The sequence below is a fragment of the Strix uralensis genome, chromosome 27, assembly GCF_047716275.1.
Source record: "Strix uralensis isolate ZFMK-TIS-50842 chromosome 27, bStrUra1, whole genome shotgun sequence".
NCBI classification, from domain to species: domain Eukaryota; kingdom Metazoa; phylum Chordata; class Aves; order Strigiformes; family Strigidae; genus Strix; species Strix uralensis.
In genome coordinates this window covers 1,446,008-1,466,981 of record NC_133998.1, presented here as the reverse complement: position 1 = coordinate 1,466,981, position 20,974 = coordinate 1,446,008, and the positions used below count along the sequence as shown (strand labels likewise).

The following is a 20,974-nucleotide window of genomic DNA, read 5'->3' as shown; positions in this document are numbered from 1 at the left end:
CGCCGGCGGGCACCCCGGCCCCGCTGCCCCGGCCCTGTCAGGGCGGCTGCGCCCCCTCGCCCCCACCCGAGGCTTCGAGAGGCCGGGGAGGGTGCGGGGAGCCAGCGGGGAAGCGACCGGCGACCCGGCGGTGCCGCCTCCCGTCGGGCCGCAGCCGGAAGGGACACCCCCACCGCCACCCCAGGGGGGACCCAGCCTGGCCTCGGGCCTCCCCCCGCTGCCCCCGCCCCACGCCCGCCCTCCTCGGACAGTTGTGTCTGGAGGAGCAGAGCGCGGAACCCCCAGAGCGGCCGCCTCCGTCCCTCGGTGGGGACCCACCTCCTGTGGGGGCTCCCCCAGAGCAGGGACCGGCTCTCGCTGCCAGGCGGGTGCGGGAGGGCGCAGGAGCCCGGCCAAAGCCCAGCGCAGGGTGCTCAAGCGATGGGAAGAGCCCCCTCAAGAACATTCGCTCCCGGAGGTAGCGGATACCGAAGGTAATTCACTCCGGCCTGCCCCTCCCTGCAGGGACACAGCCCCGAGCCGCACACCCACGGTACCCACGCTGGCAGCGACCCCCGTGCTTGGGCTTTGGAGCCAGCAAGGTAGCAGCTCCAAAATTAGGTTCCCTTTATTCTACAAGTGTGTTTGGAACAGAACTTTACACACACAGTATGATTTGGCAATCTTTATATCCACAATACATCATAACCATGCACAAAAAATCAAGTGATGTGTATATTTACAGAGTGAATTGCACTTAACACAGGAACCAGGAATAAAAGTAAATGAAAGGAACCTCTCTTCTGGGTTGTATAAAGGTCCAGTGCTATTTATAGCCTACAAAGCCTGATAGACCACACTACTGTGCATTATCTGACCAGTTTAAAGTAAGAATTACTGTTACTTACTGAAACAGTGCAGCTCTGGAGATGCTAATTTCATGGAAACATTCCATTAATCACCATTTGAACTGTATGATCTGTTAAGACTCTGTTAAGTCTGCAAGTCAAGAGAATCCAACCTCAGCCCTAACTCACTGTATTTTACTTGAAGGACAGTTAGTCTTCACCTCTAATTGCCTGATTTTTCTTTTCTTATTTGAAGTTCAGGCCCCTACCTTTAATACTGTTTTCCTAGTTTTTTATGAAGGAAAAAGGCCACCCTAAGTGACTGAGGATCTTTTTTCTTGTACAGAGTCCAGAACCTCTAAGCGAGTTCCTCATGCTTGGAAGGGAAACAATCACCAAGCACAGGTAAGACTCAACCATTAACAGCCCACAAACAGATCACATCCACAACTTCTGGAACAGTACAGCATGCAGGAATCAAAGCGTCAGGAAGTGGAAATACCTACTGTACATTTTTCCAAGCAGGTTTTGGTAACTGACCTACTCAAATAAAAGGCACAGACCAATCCTTACCATCCTGGCATGTCCAGCTGAGAGAGCGCTCTCCTGTTCGCACAAGAATACCCCATTACCAGCCTTTCCACATACTGTGGGGCCATTACAAGTGATCTAACAGAACAGCACCCAAACCGCAGGGATCGCTAGGATGCAGCAATCTTTCTACCGCTTCTAACCTGCTAGAAGTGCTGAGAAGCAGCCACGGGGGCAAGAGGGAATCATAGTGCCTTTTCCTTCTACCAAATTTTGATGGTCTCCAGAGCACACACAAAAATCTTTTTAACGAAGTAGCAAGCAATCACTCATCAACTGAATTTTTACATTTATACAAGTACGGAGCTTTTAAACTTTCTTATGAACCAAACTTTCTTGTCTTGTGCAGGCTACAAACTCTCAGCAGAGATCCCAGACTTTAACTCAGTCTGTGAGCCTGCATCTGACTCAACAGAAAGAAGTTTGATTGAGGCAGTCTACCCAGTGAATTTATTTTACCAACTACCTATTTGTGTGCTCACCACCAAATCACTTTTATGTGTGAATTTTGGCCTTTACTCTCCCCATAATAAACAGGGTAGTTGGCAGAAAAGACTCAACCAATTTGGCATTGGAGGATCTGTTCTAAATATCAGCAGGAGCCTTCAACTGAGGTTTATATTGCTGACACTGGGTGGTAATCACCCAGTGCTTTTTAGTGTTATTTTTCAATAGTTAAATGAAAGTCATCCTCAACATCCAAGTAAAGCAAGTATAGCACATGTTCCTTCTTTCACAGGCAGCTTTCCTGTCACGAGGAGTTTTACATAAGCCAAAATCTGCCCTCAAACCTCTTATGGCAGATGGAAGAGAGCTGGAACCTTTTCTATTTTCCTGACAGTAATACTGAGAGACACTGAGCCAGCAAAGTTGCAGTATGAAGCAGTCCTGGTGAGGTTACATTTAACTGTTATTTTCACATCAGGAAAGCATGGTTAAGGAGTCTGGCCTATTGGACAGCTGCTTTGAATGTCAGAACAGCTCTTCAACAGTTCAAGCTTCCTCAGGATTCCTCCAAGTCCTCCCCTCTGCAATTTCAGTAGCCATCCCCACAGCAGGCTGGGTTGTAGCTACAGTTTCTGAGGAGTGTGCAGTGCTTTCAAGCAGGGCACCAGGGTACTCAAGATCAAATGCATTTTCCCTGGCTATGCACAGGAAGATGGTTTTACCAGGCAGAACTGGTCCACTGTCCTTTTTCTATTGGCACTAATGGCCCTGTGCTTAGTTTAGGCAAGACCATCTCAAACCTACAGGAGGGCTGCATCTCTAACTGCCCAGAGGACAGCACCCCAACCCGGGAAAGAGTCCATACCTGCTCTAATAAACTGAGTGACCACAGCAGATAAAACCACCACTTAGTTTACAGTGCTCACATAAGGTCTATGTACACACGTGCACACATACGCTTCCCACATCTCGGGTATAGCAAACAGTCCTGCAGCAAGAGGCAGTAGGCCTTTCCACATCACACAACAGATCTCAAACAACCCAACCTCCCTGGCATGAACAGTACGGGTCCAAGATCCACCTGCTCGGAGGGGGACTTTGGCAACACACAATGAAGTTGTACAAAGTCTCTTCAAGACCCATGTAAGTTAACAGCACATAAACTCTAGACATGAACCTTTTGTTGGGACCTTGAGGCACAGTTTAGAGCCTTCCACAAAGTCAAAGACTAAAGAAAATATCTTTTAAGAGACAAGGAAGTGACTAAACTGCTTCACAGCTGCTTATACCAGGCCAGATTGATTCTAAAAACATGTTATGAACAGGATTTGCAGAGTAAACATGTTAATACATCACCCTGAACTCATAAGCCTTCCTCATGCTATTCAACTGATTTCTTTATAAAAAATTTTGTTCAAAAATTAAGGAGCCCAGCTCCACTAGTGTCCACCTGTTCTTCAATGAAATATTTTCAGTATCTCAGAATTTTCCATTCTCTCTGATGGTGTGCTCATCTGCCAGCCTTCTAAATACTGGCTGCACATCACATTCTGGTCTAGGACCACCAAAAAGGAGACGTCTCCAGTTCCCTCTGGCTGCACCTTCCCTCAACAGGATGCTACTGATGTAAATACCAAGTGTTGAAAGTGCTTCCCAAACTGGGACACCCTTAGGACAGAGCACTGTGATGCCTAAGGAGGAATTCATACCCTCATTCCATGGGATTAGGCTGCAATCATGCACCCCTTCACCTTGAATGTATCCTCTAAATACAGTTGAAAAGTGGAAGTGCTAGGCACCACGTGCACCCTTTGCTGTGAGCTATAGCCCTCTAGGTGCATACAGTACAAAATTAAAGGCATTGGTCTGGAAATCTTATAAAAAGAAAAGCCATCAGAGTTAACCGCCCTTAATTTTATTACATAACCAGACAGAACAGTTGAGACTGGAATGTCAGATTTTCCCTTCAAGCACAATTCACAGTTTCATATTTGCTTTGTATCAGAAAAGAAAAATCAACTCACTAATATGCAGGTAGGATTCATCAAGTGAGGTACAGTCTCAGAATACAGAGCAAAACTTCACTGCAAATTGCTTCACTAGCCTTCAGAGAGCAGCAGATGGTCTCCAACTCTTCCTTTAGATCGCTTCACCCAGTATTTGCCTCATCATAACATTCAGCATATACTGGAGGGGATGCAAGTGTGCAAGAGCTAGTAAATGATGAAAAGCCATCATAGAAGATTTTCACAAGCTAGCAAGAGACTGACTACACATGTTGTGATAACATTCTTCCCATTCAGCAAAACAAAGTATTATAGTAGTTAGCCCTGCTGATGACAAATCTGTTACATCAGGTGAAGTACAATCATTTGAGAATTACAGTCTGCAATTCAGTAAAACAGAATAAGAGGAAAACAACAGGTTAGTAGTTATGTGAAATCTTAATATTATGCATTTTAGTAAAGGTCAAGAAGATTATGCACAAGGTCAATAGTGAAAGATCATGAAGAGAAAGTTCAAGATGCTATGGTTCTGCAGAAGTTTTACAAAATGTATAAAGTATTGTGTTTCTCTACAACAACCAAAACCCTTACAAGTGCAGGTATATACATGACATGAAAATATTGCTTCACTCAAACAGGGGTAGGAAAGATCTAGAGAAAAAGCAGCATGCAAAAAAATCCTGGAACTACAGAAGATCCTGCTTTCAGACACTGATCTACAGTACAAAATAAGCCTACTTGTACAGGTTGCAAAAGGTTTCTGAAATCAATATGCTGGCACTTACTGTACAATAATGTTAACTGATTAACATAAGCCATGAATAAATATTAAGCCACTTCGTAAAGCCTGCACGAGCAGCACAGGCATTCATGGTGGCAGAGAAAGCAATGCAGACATACTTCATTGTTCCCAAATAAAACAAGAGAAAGATTTCCCAAGCAGGAAATGGTAAACTACACGGCCAGACTAACTGTATTAGGGGTAATTACATAATAAGTAATGTTATTTTCAACAGCTTTCTTATGTGTGTGCAGCCACTAAAAACCTCACTGTGAGACTTTATCGGGACAGAAAACAGAGCATTTGGTAGGATAACTATTTTAATTTCTCCCCCATGTTTACAGAAACACAAGAAAAAAAATCTGACTACGAGAGGAAAAAAACCTTGTCACCTAAATGTAGTTATTTCTTCAACTGTTATAGTCAAGTCCTCATGGTTTGTCTCCCAGAAAAAAAAACAAAACCATTTGAGGAGTGTTTCATGGGATAATATCCAGCAGCAGATGTTTCAACACAAACAGGTCTATCAGATCAGTGCCTACATTTCAAGCCCAAAAGTCACCACATTGAAGGGGATTTCAGAGGCAGGGGAATGTTAGCCCTACAATTAAAGCTCTAAGATGAAAGGGGGTACTTGGGAATAGGGTAAAGGAGGGAAGAGGGAGTCACTGAATCACAGGAGATAAGAAGTGCACACAAGTTTCTAAATGAAGCACAGACGAAGTGAAGGGCACAAGAGTCATCTACAGGAGGTCACAGGTTCTGACAGCACTGGAGTTTGTTGGATTTCTGTCCATCGGTGGTTGGTGGGACACTGATGTCAACTACGTTGTTGCCAGGAGACTCATCGTGTGCAGACCGATCTGCAATCTGCTTCTGCGAAACAATGCGGTAGATTTCTGAAATGAGAACAGACTTGTTAGAACCCAGACATTGCCTCCGACAGAGCACATGACATGTCAGAGCAAGCTGTCAAAGAAGATGCTAGAACCCAAAAATGGGAAGATTTTAACTTGAGAGCTGTGGAAGGGAATCTAGGCTGACCAGCTGTGGCATGTAACATCTGGCTGGCTTTCCAGCTCTGTCTGGAAAAGGTATTAAGACAAGATTCCTTACTGTCTTCCACAACAGTGCTTCCTATCACATTCTTTTTCAATGACTCCATGAACATGGGTATTATTTTTTAAGTGAAGAAGGAGCAGGAATGCTCCTTTATAAAACAGGGATTCATCTTATTTTTGATTCAAAAAAAAAAAAAATGGGCAACATCATCTAGAAACACCAATCAACAGGATGCTTGCAAAACACCATTGCGCAGCAGCAGCGATGGTATCTACTTCACACTTCAGCTTCTGGCAAGCTGCTACTACCAAATGACAGAAATGCCTACTCCTCTCTGCAACAAATCCGTTTTCCCACCTATGACAGTAAAAAGCCACATGCTTCCATAAAGCCCCATATTGATCCAAAAATGCTTTTCCTGAGAGAATTAATTTATTTGACTCAAATTAATTTGTGCCTGAAAGCACACAGATCCACAGAGCTGTAACCGCTGAAGAGAGACTGCCAGGTTAAAAGCTTTCAGACACAAAGCATTTCAACTGCAGAGTCAGTAGAAATAATTTAAGTTGAAAGGGTTTTAAATCACTTATTTCACTGACTATAAGCCCTTGTTCCAACTTCCCTCCATTGTGAGACAGGAAAAGGGCAAGTACCTCCCTGGAAGTCCATGGTAAATATTATGATCACATTCCTACAGCCACAGCCTCGAAACAGCAACACCCAAAGTCTTTAGTAAGGTTTAAAAGTCATGGGGCACTATGTGGGTTTTGTGTATGTTTGTTTAGGTTTTTTTAAAGAAGCTGCACATATTTACATTGTTTAAAATGGAATCCTTTAACTGATCTCGTTGCCACTGGCTACCTTCAGCTCCTTCTGCTGAAAGGGATGAGGAAAACTGTGCAGAGATTGTCACATTCCCCTTGTTTCGAGCTCAGTGGTGTATTTTAATACTAGCTGTTCAGAGTCATTGCCAAACCCTCTTTTCTTTGGGGTAGCATCTGTTTGGGGTTTTTTGTTTGTTTTTGTCTTGGGTTTTGTTTTGTTTTTCCCCCTCCAGTCTTTAGCAATCCCTCAAACTGGTGGCCAGTAAGGAAACTCCTGTCCCTCTGCTCCCACCCTCTTCCCCCCTCCAAGCCCCCCACAGTTGTTCCCACCTCACTGCTCTACACAGCACTTTTTCCCAGGTTTTTTCACCACCAGGATGATTCTCCTCCAGGTAATCACTTTAGGAACAGCCTTTTCAGGACTACTCAATCTTACTAGCCACGTCCCCACTGTACCTGAACTGGACAAACTCAACACTTTTGGGAGCCCAGGATGCTGTTAAGAGATAGTGTTTTGAGCTCAGCTTGCCCAGACCTGAACTCAGCTCGAGTTCTGGCTCCCTAAGGATCTTTTCTGTAACAGCAAACCATATTGGGGCTCTCTCCTAGAGCAACCTTAGGCCATCTCCTCTACGCAGGGTCAGTCTCAGGACAACACCACAAGGGAAGACAGGATGGATGGCAACTGCTAAACTATGCTCAAGAGCACTAAAACCATGGATACCATCCCAAAGCACCAGGCACATTGCCTCAGACCCAGCCAGGTGTCACAGATAAGCAGCAAATCTTCTACAAGGCTGCCCTGCACAAGAGACAGTCCCAGCTCAGGCACCAGGTGGTCTTTACAGCTTTGTCTCGACAGAATATTCTCCAGTTGCTTCACCAGTAACTTTAATAATGCAAATCTTGCTGGGCAGCAAATATAACCCATTCCTAGTCTTTCAGGCTTTTATGTACAGGAGCAGCTTGGCTATCCTTTTTCTCCTGCCTGACTCTTCTTGCTCATCTTCCTCTAATTGCAGCACATTTCTGGTACCAACAGAGTTGGCCAGCACCAGACCTAGTGATCCCAACACTTCCTTCTGCTTCCCTGCACACCTCTGAAAAAAGAAACCTAGAAGAGCCTGCCTTACAGAATTCACCATATTAAAACTCAGCTTTTTTCCTGGTAATAGGCTCTCATTCATACATAATCAAGAAACAATAATACAAAGCCAATTCTTTGGTCAGCATCCAATAAGCAACATACACCAGATAGTTCCTGGTAATCTAGTAGAACCAGAACAAAGGCTCATTCTTGTTTAACTGAAATCAGTATCTGGTCAAAATAAAGCTCAGAAAATGCTCATCTGGAAATGTTGTGGGACATGGAAATCAGGCACAACTTCACAAAACAGTGTACAGAGGTGAGACTACACAGACAGTTTATCAGTCTAGAATTCAGCTCTGGTAGGCAATAGTCAGGAATTGGATCATGCCACCTCTTCACATTCATGGTATGAATCTTGAAAAGCTTTTCAAGAGACAGAACAAACACACTGTCAAATTATAGAGATAAGATAAGATTCTCCTTAAGATAAGATTCAGATTTCATGGGGCAGCCAGAAGTAGAACAGTAATCCAATAGCTGTTTGGTAGCCCTCTTCCTATTTAGATACGATTTTTAAGGGTTCTTTGCCAATTACCAATTACTTAATTTTAGGAGTGGAAGACTATGCTTTGAAACATCAACCTCCCTGTCGCCTCAAACAGTATTTTGAGATACGACCACTGCAGAACACAGAGTGGAAGGCAGAGTCTCTGAAAGAAGAGATGCTCAAGTTTCTCAGGGTTAGCTCCAATTCAGCAGTCCCTCAGGCCCATGCTGGTTTCCTTCAGACCCTTGGGTGTGACAGGTCCATGCTTCCCAGGACTCTGCTTCTGAGGATTAGCTCAGGCACAGAGCTACCCAAATGCAGTCACCTCAGACTGCTGACAGAATAATAAATGCAACCTCTGCAACAAAGTGCTACAGAATACAGTGATGACACACTCATACAAACTAAAGCCTAACTAAAATTAGAGTAAGATCAGGCCAAACCCCAAGTTCAGGAAAAGTTACCCACCCCAACTGAAGTAACAACACAGAGATGAGCAGCGCTTATTTTAAGCGCCTCTCTTGCTCTGCACGCTTCCCACTTCTACTGCCTGTAGGCTACGTATCTCCCAGGATATATTCTCACCACTTCAAATCAACCCTGTCCTCCCTCCTCATGCTGCCTCATGACCATACAACTCACTTCTTGGCCAGCCTCACTTTGAAGGAAGTCTGCAAGCTCCCCATGTGCTGCATTTAGCCTAGAACAGAGCCACACTCTTCCCCAGAGAGGCCAAATGAGCACTCAGCTCAGATTTGCAAAACACCAGCTGGAAATCCCTGTGAGCCTACTAACAAAAGTGCTTTGGTCATGGATTAGCACAGTAAGGAGGACTTGCTGGTGTGCCTAGAGTAATAAAGCTTTACTGGTGAACCCTAGACCTCATGTGCAGTTCCTTACTCGAGGGCCAAGAAAATACATGCAGGCAAGAGCTCCATCTTAAGGAATGGAAATTCTAAGCCCTAGTCTGAATGAGGAAAAAAGCAAGTAGTAGGGCAGTACTACCTGGAATACCTCTGATACCACATGCAGCGGACCTACTGCACAAGCCACGTAGTGTTCCCACATCTACAGCAAGTCTGAAGCTGCAAGTGGACACTGTGCACTCAGTAGCCACATCTACAGCAGTTACACATGCTGAGGAACATTCCTGGGCAGGGGAAATCGTAAGCCCTGGCTTCATTTTGGCCTGTGACCACTATTACGTTCTTAGACAATTCCCAGGACTCTTCAGGGACGTTCCCAGAAGGCAGCCTGCACACAGCTGTGCTGCTGTTGGTGCAGCCACCTACAACACTTGCCATCAGCTGAGAACAAGAGTTCAGTAGTTTGGACAAAAATATTAGTAACGTACCAGTCTGCTTTGGTGCAAGAGAACACACTGGAACACTTAACTTCCTAGTGAGGCTGGGGCTTCACTGCCTAGGTTTTGTGCAGGCACAGAACTACTAGTGCCTTTACAACAGTGCTATTGCAATAGCTTGAATTTATGAAACATCAGGAGACTCGAAACCACCAGATCCTTGGGCAGAAAGGTATGTGTGGGGTGGGAGGCAGAACACAAAGTTAAGATTACAAGGCCTGCAAACTAACCATCGTTCCCAACGTTCATTTCCAAAACATTCTAGATAACTGCAAAACATGCGCATGAAGAAGATCCACTACCCCAGGAGGTCCCCTGAATCCATAACAAACCATACCTGTAAGGATGTTCTTGAAGGCTTCTTCTACATTTGTTGAATCCAGAGCAGAAGTTTCAATAAAAGATAAGTTATTTTTTTCTGTAATAAATAACAAATGGTTCAGTTAAAAACTTCAGTAGCACTTTATTTTACTCTGAGGTTTTCCACCTTTATTTTTAGGCCAAATCAGCCAGGGCACAGTCCACAGTCTTTTTGGTTTTTTTCCCCCGTTACACCAGGAACAACTTGGTGCACCATTTATTTAGCTGCTAGCATTTCAGCAGTGTCACCTTTGACCACTGCCTGTCCATAGCGTGAGAACATTTTCCTCACTGCAGCCCTCGTTCAATCAAGCAATACAATATTCTTCTCATCTGGCTACAGATCACACCTAGAAGCACCTTGAGCAAGAGCACAGGCAGAACATGCTGGCTGCAACAGGAGTCATAATTCTCCTCTGCAACCCCAGAAAGATAAACAGACACTTTCCTAATCATATCTTACCTCCAAATAACAATAAAACCCCTAGTAATACAGTTTATTTTCTTCTTTCCTCTTACAATGCAAATGATATATATTTTTTATTTAAAATAAGATTGTGATTAACACCCAAGCATCACACCTAGAATGGTACTGTACCACCCGCCTGGAAATAGGCAAATTTCGGTCACAGAGCTTAAACAGCAACACCTGTACTATCACTAGTTATTTAAAACAGCCTTAGTAGGAAGTCAGGGCAAAAAATAAGTCATTGAACCAAGTGACCAAAATAATGCACTATCTAGGGTGCCTACTAACTCGTTTTGCTTCTCTTATACTGACTTCATTTCTCATTCATCTGAAAATTTAAAGTGGTTTTACTAACGACAGGGTACTGGCTTAGTAGCAAACTTCAGAAAACATGTTTAAAATCCTTCTAGGAATATTACTAGGGCTTGCTTAAAGACTATACATTTAAATTCCACCTCCAAGCTTGAGTATCACACAAAAGCAAGCTGAATATCCCTAGGCCTATAAGGGCAAAAGAGTATTTGACCAGTGCTCTGCGAGATAAGGAAGAGAGAGAAGCAATGCAGTGGCAGCAGCTCACATAACCCACTTCATTTCTCCCAACAATTGATAATCTCCAAGTCTGATGATCACTGCATTTAAATGAAACTAGATGACACTACTATATGCATCAGTGCTCTGGAGCAGAAGCTACAGAATCTAAGAGAAGGGTCAGTATTCATTTGCAGCTGTCCACACTGATAGGTACTCAGTAGAGTACATTTTCCTCCCTCTAGGAAGGAAGGAAAGTCATTTTGTGTTGTGATATTTTATATTTATATTGTGACATTTTCTCTTCTAATGTTGCTTACTGTTTCCAGCCTTGCTGGAGGAAGTGTTTAATCTTCAGCTATCAGGCAGCTCAAGGACAGTGTTTCAAAAAACACGTACTACCACTAGATTTAAAAGGCAAAAAACCCCACAACCACACATGCTATTCAATAAGCCAAGATATTTTCATTTTTAAAAATATTAACTTTTTAAGGTCAAAAAGAAAACTTGAGGTGAAAGTTCAGTCCTGAACCACAACAGTGTGATTACAGATTGCACCAACACCATCAAGTTCAGAAAGCACCAACCTAGAACACGCTGGCTACAAACCTGCAAAAGCCCGGGCCTCATCAGTGGGCACGGCCCTCAGATGGCGGAGGTCACTCTTGTTACCCACCAGCATGATGACAATATTGTTGTCTGCATGATCTCTAAGCTCCTTTAGCCAGCGCTCCACATTCTCATAGGTGAGATGTTTGGCAATATCATAGACAAGAAGAGCCCCAACAGCACCACGGTAATATCTGAAACCATAAGGGACATTCCTTTACAGTGAGCTCTGTCCAAATTATACCAACAAACCTGGTACCTGGCTCTTCTGCACTGATCGCTACTAACAAACACATTCCCACTTCAGAAAGAGTTGTGCTGATGCAAATACTGTTGTTGGGGGGGGGTTAAGTCTAAAACCACATTCCAAATGCTCTTTTTTTGAATGGCATCCCTAAAAAAATCCAATATAGGTAACAAAATGCTGAAGAGACTGCGGAAGCCATGACATTTTTAGTCTGCTAAAGCAGTGTGCAAGAAAACTCACAATGCATTTCCAAATCGGTACTGCTACAGGGTTTTTGAAGTTGTAACTTATCTTTCTACTTGTAACATGTCAGTATTTGTTGCTGATCTTTCAAATTCCTCCCGTCCCTCTTAAAAACCAAAGAGGGGCACTCCTGGGCTATATGGACACATCCTGTAATCCGAGGACAGAGTTTGCTCCCTCGTTGCAGATTTGGGCCCATTTCAACTCAAGCCAAGGGTTCAGGACAGCACAAGCCAATCCATATCAGCAATCCTATAATGTCCATATCTCTCTTCCACACAATCCTAACATTTCTCCTCTGCTCCACCAGCACCTGTCCGACACATCGTTGAACCGATTCAGGACACCAAGTCAGCAGAAAACATTCACTTTTTACTGCTGGTTGGCGTTCTGCTGGCTTAGCAAGCTGAACTGGCCTAGCGATGTGTCAAGCAAGAGCTCGTGCCAGCACAAAGGAGAAGCAGGATCACAGGACTACAGATGCACTGATTCTCAACAGCCAAGTCTGTTACTGAACTGGACTCAGCCTGCAGTTTTTCTGCTAAGCAGTAAGAACAATTTAAGGATCACAAAAATTTTCTGAGAAACATGCTAACAGTTACAGAAAAGATGCAATTAGAAATTGCCACTTGCATCTGCTTCTGCATTACTTTGTTTTGGAATTTCTTCCCTATACATATACCCCTTTGGGCTTCATGCTCTTGTATTCTTCTCCCATCTAGTCTGCATTACCCTATTTCACCTCAATGAAGAGAGTTCCCCTTGAGTTTAATACAAATGGCTCAATCTGTGCATGATTCAGAAACAAGTTTGTACCTTTAAAAACTGATATAATGCTAAAATCTAATGCTAAAATGCTATAATCTATAATGCTAAAAAGCTTCAACTCACTGATCAGAATATGCCCTGAATAACTACGCCTGCCAATAAGGTTTTCTTTTTTTCCTCTAAAAGATACTTTTGCCTACTACCTGCATAAACAGATACACTCAGAGGTTACATCTTAAGACACTGTCTGGATTAAGAAGGTGTCATAAATGAAAGCTTCTCAACACCACTGTTCTAAATAGGGATGTGCCTAATGCTGCAGAGTCAGCATTATCACAGTTGCCTTCCTACTTACCGGTTATTCAGCACACACTCTAGGACCTAATTTTCAGGGTTGTGACTAATTCAAAGTCATTGAGATTTCAAGGGAGTTTGTGGCTGCAGACTGTCCTAAAAATACCCTCAATCTCAAGATTGCAGGAGCAATGAAGACCAGAAGCCACTGGTGTTATGGTAAGCTACCATGTCTAGACCAAAACTTGATGCCAAACAGTACCCAGCTTCTCTCAGAAATGACACTCATTCCATGTGGTGAAGACAGCACATCCAGGGCAGATAAAAAACCCCCAAACTGCAAGACTCAGACAGAATTTCCCCACACTTTTCATTTAAGCTGTCATTTTTTTCTATAATAATATCATTAGAATCTAAAAATTATTTTCATTATATTAATCAAGGAACACAAAAGTATTTGCTATCTTACGACTTGGATCTACACTGAAGTGTGTGGTAATGACAGTGTCACATGTCCCAAATATGTTTCATTAATTCTCTGCCCATAAATTTATCTGTACCATCTCTGCTAGAATGCTGCTGTTAGCCCGAGCAAGACATAGTACTCACGCTGAGGTAATGGCACGGTATCGTTCCTGTCCTGCAGTATCCCAGATCTGTGCTTTTATCGTCTTCCCATCCACCTGGATGCTCCTGGTGGCAAATTCCACCCCAATGGTGCTCTTACTCTCCAGATTGAACTCATTGCGTGTGAAACGTGACAGAAGATTACTCTTCCCAACTCCAGAGTCTCCAATCAACACAACTGAAAGAAGAGACATTATTTTCAAAATTAATTCTTCACACCAGCATTTACACAGTGTAATGGTGCTACCTGGCTGCTACGTTGCCTTGCAGGCAGGACCCAGAGGAGTTGTGCAGCCAGATAAAACACAGGAGAAAGTTATGCTGACAACACTTCAGGCTTTAGTCCTCACAGCTTGCTTCCCCGGCCCCAAAACAGCCCTAAGCCTTTTTGTTGCTAGCAACTGCCCAGTTCCTCAGAGATGGAAATGAGAAATTGCTACAGCGACTGTCAACGGCTACACATTGCTTTGGAGGTCCTAAGCCAGGGTCAGTAATTACAGGTAACTAGATGTCCCTTGCATACTTGACCTCTCGCAGAGGAATGCTGCAACCCACATTTTAAGAAACACTACAGTCAAGAACATGGCAACAGGCTGCCTGTCTGCCTGACAAAAGCCTGTGTACAGTATAAGCCTACTCTATTTTTATTTTAAAAAAATAATACAGTAGGTAAACAATTATTTGCAGTTCCCGTGGGGGCTGTAGAGGATGTTTTATTTCAATAATTTAATTCATTAATATGTTCACCATAAAAAGGGGAAAATAGGGGACATTTGATACTAACAAATAAGATACAAGCAAAGCAGAACTTCATCCAGCAAAACGAGTTCCAGTAGATTGCATGAGAAGTAAAAGATGAGCTAAAAATCTCAGCCTCCACACAAGGTGTTGCCATGTTAACAGAAAAATGTTAGTGCAGATGGATCTTTAGCACACAAAACCCAGCTTAACTGAAAGGAATTGTGAAAATAAAAGGTACATCTTGGAGCAGGAGCTTCCCCCTGCTTTGGGGCTGAAGCTCTCCGCTGATCCCGAAGCACACCTCTGCCACCCCTGCTCGGGCTGCTGCTTCGTACCCAGCCATGCTGGACTGGGCTCTCCATGAGACCTTCTCACACCTCCAACGACACGGTTTGTCATACTAGGTTCTTTACTATGCACCTACAGCAGCTACACACATTTTCTTAAACCCTGTATTACTGTCTAGAGCAAGAAATAACTAAAGGGAAACAAGACTAAAAGCAATTAAGCCATCCTCCCTCAGTCTCAGCAAACACTGGATTGTTTGAGGCCACACCTGGAGTGTTGTGTCCAGTTTTGGGCACCTCAATACGAGAGAGATCTCGAGGTGCTGGAGCGAGGGCAGAGGAGGGCAACGAGCTGGGGAAGGGCCTGGAGAATAAATCCTGTGAGGAGCGACTGAAGGAGCTGGGACTGTTCAGTGTGAGGAGGAGAAGGGGAGGGGAGACCTCATCACACCCTACAGCTCCCTGAAAGGACGTTGTGGAGAGGTTGGTGCTGGTCTCTTCTCCCAGGGAATTAGTGACAGAACAAGAGGGAACGGCTTTAAACTGCAACAGGGGAGGTTCAGACTGGACATGAGGAAAAAATGTTTCCCAGCAAGAGTGGTCAGAGAGTGGAATAGGCTGCCCAGGGAGGGGGTGGAGTCCCCATCCCTGGGTGTGTTTAAGGGTCGTTTGGATGAGCTGTTGGGGGATGTGGGGTAGGGGAGAACTTTGTAGAGTCGGGCTGAGGGTTGGACTCGATGATCCCAAGGGTCTTTTCCAACCTGAATGATTCTGTGATTCTGTGTTTATGACTTTGGTATTCATGATAACAGCATCCTGGCTTGAGCAGAAGGAAGAAAGGCAGCCTCAGTGAGGGTTCTTCAACCTTGGGAATATTTCCTACTTTGGTTCAAAGTACAGATTTGTTGATCTTCCTCATTCATATGATCTGGTTTTCCTATAGAAAAGCAGACACCAGCAAAAACCATTCCTGATCCCTCCACAACAAATTACAGAAGACTCTTCTCATTACGCACTTCCAGAATGAGCTCACCAGCGTTCTCCCAGGGCCAAGGATCATACCGGTCTTTTAGTGTTATTACAGCTTTTTTCTGCTCAAGCCATTGTTTCAGGATACAGCTCTGGCAGCACACTGCTCCAGTTCACATACCTCCCCCACCCCTGCTAGCACATTCCCAAACTTCTGCTACTCTGTTACTCTGCCGCGACAGCTCCGGAGCTGCACGGGGAGATTGCTGAAATGCTCCCAACTCCCCCCCAAGCATTTCATCCGGCTGACAGCACAGATAGACGGACAATTGTGCTAGCACAGCTGAACAGCCAAAATACAACAGAGGCAGGAATGGGCAGCCAGTGGATCGTGGCAAGGCGCCACAACTCCCCACCCAGGATAGCTTAAATCAGCTCCTCACAGTGCTCTGCCTTCACTGGCAAACTGCCTAAACCATTTTTTAGGGTATGAGAACAGATATATATAAAAGATTTTATTATGAGTTCTAACTCTAGGATTTTGTTAGTTTTATTTTCCAGACAAACAGTTTTTCATCACTAATTCCACAGGGCGTTCCAAGAACGGGCCGAAGGTCACCCATCCTGCACAGTGATCTGCTGGCTTGGAGTAGGCTGGACCCTACAGCCAAGCCCTGACCAGAACCAGAAGGAGGTATGAACATCCACCATGCAAACTAGACCAGCTTGGAAAAAACCTGAAGCTTCCAACTGTTTCTGAAGGGAGTTACCTTCTCGTGAATCTGCAGCCTGAGAAAGCACAGCTATCTCTCCAGGTTCTAGCCACCTCCTATCCTCTGGCATTTTAAAATTATCAGCTTTGTGCATAAACTGTGCAAATGGCTCTCAGGTCATTAACTCCATCTGTCACAGGAAGAAAATTCAGGGGGTCCTGCACTACTTTAGCTGGTTACTCGCCTCTGCTGCAATCGGGCAGCACAGCACCAGGCTCCCCTTTACCCGGCTTCTCCACAATCTAGCAGAGTTTATAAGAGAGAATTTTTGTGAAGTTACTGGATGCAGAAGTAACAAAAGAAGGCAACCAGATCCCAACTCAGTAAATAATGTTCTCTCTACCTTACAGTCTCCAAGTGCTTCTTGTTAATACTCAATCTTGAGCATTAAATGAGCATTTTCACTTTCAGTAGAAAGATGCAAAGACTGGAGGGCCACACACAGACAGAACCCACAAACTTTTATTTTCTACGGGAATTGAGCAAGAAGATACCTTCAAGATTCTGCACTAAGTGATTACATCTTGGGAAAGTTCCCAAATTTTGCATTGCCTGTTCAAATGCAGAAGTCTCAACAGTGTAGAAAAGAAAGTTCCAAATCAGATCTAAGAGCCTGAACACTCCCTAAACACATCTCACCAGCATCAATGAACTCATACTCCCTAAATGGCCTTTAGAGCCACACTGGTAATGGACTGGTTTTAACTTGGAAGTGACCTGAACCAATAACCAGCACCAATCACCATCAGATGGCTGTAAATACACAAACAAGCCACGCTTAGTGCCCCATTCACATCCAGAATCGTGGTGCTGCTCCTTCAGTCCTTCCTGATCTTCTCTCTCCTGCACCACGCTGTGCCAGTCTGCGGGTTACCATTCACCACGTCAGTCCATCAACAGCAAAGCATTCAGATCTCAGTCACCATCATCACTTCGCTTCCCGTCTCGTGTTAGGCCTCACAACACACGGACCTACAGCCGCCCGAGCAGAGCACAACTCCATCACCCCGACACCTGCTTCATACCACGGGATCCTGGTACAAAGCAAGCGAAAGGCAGAATTAAAAATCCAGGGCAATACATTGTTGGTAAGAAAAAGAAAGATCAAGTTTATGACAGAATTTTAAATACACTAGTTCATTAATCTGGCAAAAAAAGAATATATTCTTTTGAACAATCAAGACTCTAGCAGAGACCACATAAGCAGAGTTCATTATAAATATTGAGTACATAAGGTTGCCAGAAATTGATGACTAATATGACACGCATTTGTTTTTAATAAGCACAGCCTTTGTTAGGCTTAAGCTCTAATCAGAGCAGTCTAAATTCCCACAAAGGTAACAGAAAGATTTTTTTTTCCTACGGGTGTTTTTTCCTTCCTTTTTCATGAGCCAGCGTACATCTGCACAACCTCAAATTTAATTTTTAAAATAAACACTGATAATAGCTAATTTTCTTGAAGGGAAAATTAATGTGCAGATCACATTTTAATAGGTACAAGGCTTCCAATATTTTAGCAACTATTAAAAGGTCATGAATTCAAATCCAGATCCAACCCATTCAAAACTCATCACGAAAAGTTCCTGCTTTTTAACCATCCCAGCTACAAAATTAATTGGGAACAGAGCCCTGAACCACTGGCTTTGCTTGGGTTACATCACTGAAATGCATCTACACCAAGATCCTCACAGCCTCATTATTCTGCGCAGCTCTGCACACAGAATTCAGCTTGTTCTCCCAAAGGTTGGCTCAGTCATTTTGTTAACAAACAACATTTTGTTGTGATCAATAAAATAGGCAGTTCTGACTGTCGGGATGCACACAGAAGAAAGGGAAATTTGGAATAAAGATAAAGAGGCACTAGTTTAGCAGAACAGCTCTGACTATAACCACACTCGCATCCCCAGAGTGCCACCAAACCTTAAATTAGTTTTTGCCTACTGCGTGCTAGACCCGATAAGCCAATAATGTTTGTCTCTCCTGCAGCCCTATTGAAATGGCTGGATCTGAAGCACAAGCTGATGGGTGACGTGAACAAGGGAACACTAAGAACAGCAAGCCAGCTACGCACAGAAACACTTGCTACAAACTCCTTGGCCATTTTCACCGCTGAACAACTGTTTTATAGGCAGTATTTCACATGAAAGAGACCAACAATAAACGGGGCTCTTCGCCTTTTAAACTCTTCATAAAGCTGATTAATATAATCTATGCTAAATGACAGAAGTTCCTATACAAGCAGTTCCAGATCTTCCACAACATAAAAAAGTAAAAACTGTGACTTGAAAGCAACACTGCATTCAACTGGAGTCATCCTAAATAATATTACAATGCAAGGATGCAAATTTCTTAAACAGGCACAGCTGTAAAAGCTAAAATCAGAGTCCAACCAAACCTCCTTTGGAAATGGGGGCTAGGGAAAATGGTCAAACCTTAAACTTAATGAAAATAATCTTTCCCAGACTGTAATCCTCCTCCACCATTATTTCTACCTCTGACCACTATATGTGCCTGACAGAAGAGAGTCCAATCTATGTAGCTAAGAAGGGGCTAAACCAGAAGTCAGTCAAAGCCCAGACATTTTTTTTCATTACGTCAATTCCCCTTGATATTTAATTCCATTATTCAAGAGGGCAGAGGGCAAAGGAAGGGGAATTGGTCCTACAGTGGAGACCTCATCCCACTTGGTCCCATTTACATTCATTATTTCTTGCCTAGTCCCAGAAAGCTAGAAGAAAGGAAGGAAAAGATGAGTAGATAGGGAAGGGGGGGGGGGGTGTTGTTTTTTTTTTTAAAAACCATCCACACAACTACCCTTACCCAAAAGACTCACAGAAAATGACAATTCTCTCCCCCATTTTTCAGTAAGGGCTACAAAGTAAGCCGAGTTACTTTGCAGTATCAATACAACCAAATAGCTTTAGGTTAAGTTTCACTCTAGATAAAATTAAAAACGCATTTCAAAGCAGCGTAAGTATTTTTAAAGATGAATTCAGTTTTGCCTACCTAATTGACTATTCACAAAAAGAAAGAGAGAAATAAAATCTTTAGGCTTTCAAGTTCCTGGCTATTAAACCACTTGGGAAAGAGACAGTGGAATGACTTCAGAAGGAAACTAGTTTAGACCCAGACAGTTTAGCATATTTTTGGAGGCTAGTCTTCTGCTTTATAGGCAGAGAAGAAATAAGGGTTCCCCCCACACACACACCATCTTGAAGACTGTAAAACAAATACACCAAACAGGCAAATGCATCCATAAAATATTTCCAACAGGTGAGTAATTGCTCTTTCCTTTCATCAAGAAGCAAGTGAGGAATCGCTGCTGCCAGTGTTAGGGTTCAGGTACGTACAAGTGTGCCCTGACATCAAACTCCTGGGAAATTTTCATGGCAGCAAGCACAGCCCCACCAGCCCACCTGAGCACCCACAGACAGCAACATCAACCTCGCCTTTTGTAAGCTGGAACTCTTTGGGTGAATCCAAGGGTTTCAGCCACGTTACCACAGGAGACCAAGCGTAAGAGGTTGGGAAATACGAAGGTGAACGGTTTACACCCATCCGCACTATTCCTTGGGCCTCAAAGGCAGAACGGTGGGACACGCTGGGTCAGCCCGAGCATCTTTACACATGCAGGACACCGACCTGCAGCAACCTTCACACATGAGGACGTGAACGACAATAAAAACCACCTGAGCCAGCACAAGAAGAGCGGCACTAAATCCACCCAGCAGTTGCCTATTTTCTCACACAACCCCTGCACGCAGTTGCTGGACAACCCAAAATGTCACAAGTATTGGTACAGAAGCGTTAAAATAACCCCAGGTAAAGCCAAAATAACACTATTAAGCTTCCTGGCTTCAGCTTCGGTTAGCCGCCTGCGGAGTTCTCCACTGAAGCTGAAGTTTTTTCAGCTCCGGCTCGAAACCGGGGGGGGAATCTCTCGGACGACCCACACCAACGGCACCACCGCCAGGCGCAACCCCCGGCCCGGAGCCCACCTGCCGTCCAGCCCCCGGCCCAAGCCCTGACCCTCTCCCCCGTGCCAGCCCCTCCCCGCGGCCGCACTCCCAGCGCGGCCCCCGGCGCTCACAACCGCCCGGCTGCCAGCGCGCAGCCCCCGCCGCGGCGGGGCGGGGAAGGCCCGCGGGGCTCCCCCTCTCTGCTGCTCGCCCGCCGCAGCCCGGCGCCAGGCCCAGCCGAGCCTCCGCCGCGGGCGGGGGCGGCGGGCGCTGCCTGCAAGGCCGCCCCGCGCACAAAGGCCCCGGCGGCCGCCCCGGGCCCCGGGTAGCGCGGCCTGCCGGGCCGGGCCCAGCGCCGCCGCGGGCCCGCCGAGCGGTGCGGCCGCGCCGAGGCGGTGCGGTGCGGCCGGCGGCGGTACCTTTGAAGAGGTAGTCGTACTCGTCGTCGCGGGTGCCCATGGCGATGGCGGCGGCGCCGACCCTCTGGCTGCCAGGCACCGACCGCGGCCCAGCCGGGGGGGGGGGGGGGACGGGGGCGGGGCGTTCCAGCCGCCACCTA

The 20,974-nt window shown here is 44.9% G+C and overlaps 1 protein-coding gene and 1 long non-coding RNA gene across 2 annotated transcripts; one reads left to right on the top strand and one right to left on the bottom strand.

Moving 5' to 3' along the window:
* Window positions 1–29: 29 nt before the first annotated feature.
* On the top strand, window positions 30–9,988 carry LOC141935567 (uncharacterized). Its single transcript, XR_012626579.1, has 3 exons — window positions 30–473; window positions 1,174–1,232; window positions 9,804–9,988. It is a non-coding gene; the product is annotated as an uncharacterized LOC141935567 (long non-coding RNA).
* On the bottom strand, window positions 650–20,929 carry RAB11B (RAB11B, member RAS oncogene family). The gene is made up of 5 exons (XM_074851906.1): window positions 20,835–20,929; window positions 13,669–13,864; window positions 11,508–11,701; window positions 9,876–9,956; window positions 650–5,551 (listed from the first exon to the last, which is right to left on the bottom strand). Exons 1-5 carry the CDS (start codon window positions 20,872–20,874, stop codon window positions 5,406–5,408), a joined length of 657 nt encoding a protein of 218 aa, XP_074708007.1. The 5' UTR covers window positions 20,875–20,929; the 3' UTR covers window positions 650–5,405.
* Between the last annotated feature and the right edge of the window lie 45 nt (window positions 20,930–20,974).

Excerpts from the sequence above, each read along its gene's own strand:
- RAB11B (XM_074851906.1), bottom strand. The coding sequence starts at position 20,874 with ATGGGCACCCGCGACGACGAGTACGACTACCTCTTCAAAG. Across the intron at positions 13,865-20,834 it reads GTACGACTACCTCTTCAAAG|TTGTGTTGATTGGAGACTCT; the intron begins GTACCGCCGCCG and ends CTCTTCTTTCAG. Across the intron at positions 5,552-9,875 it reads CTTCAAGAACATCCTTACAG|AAATCTACCGCATTGTTTCG; the intron begins GTATGGTTTGTT and ends TTCTCATTTCAG.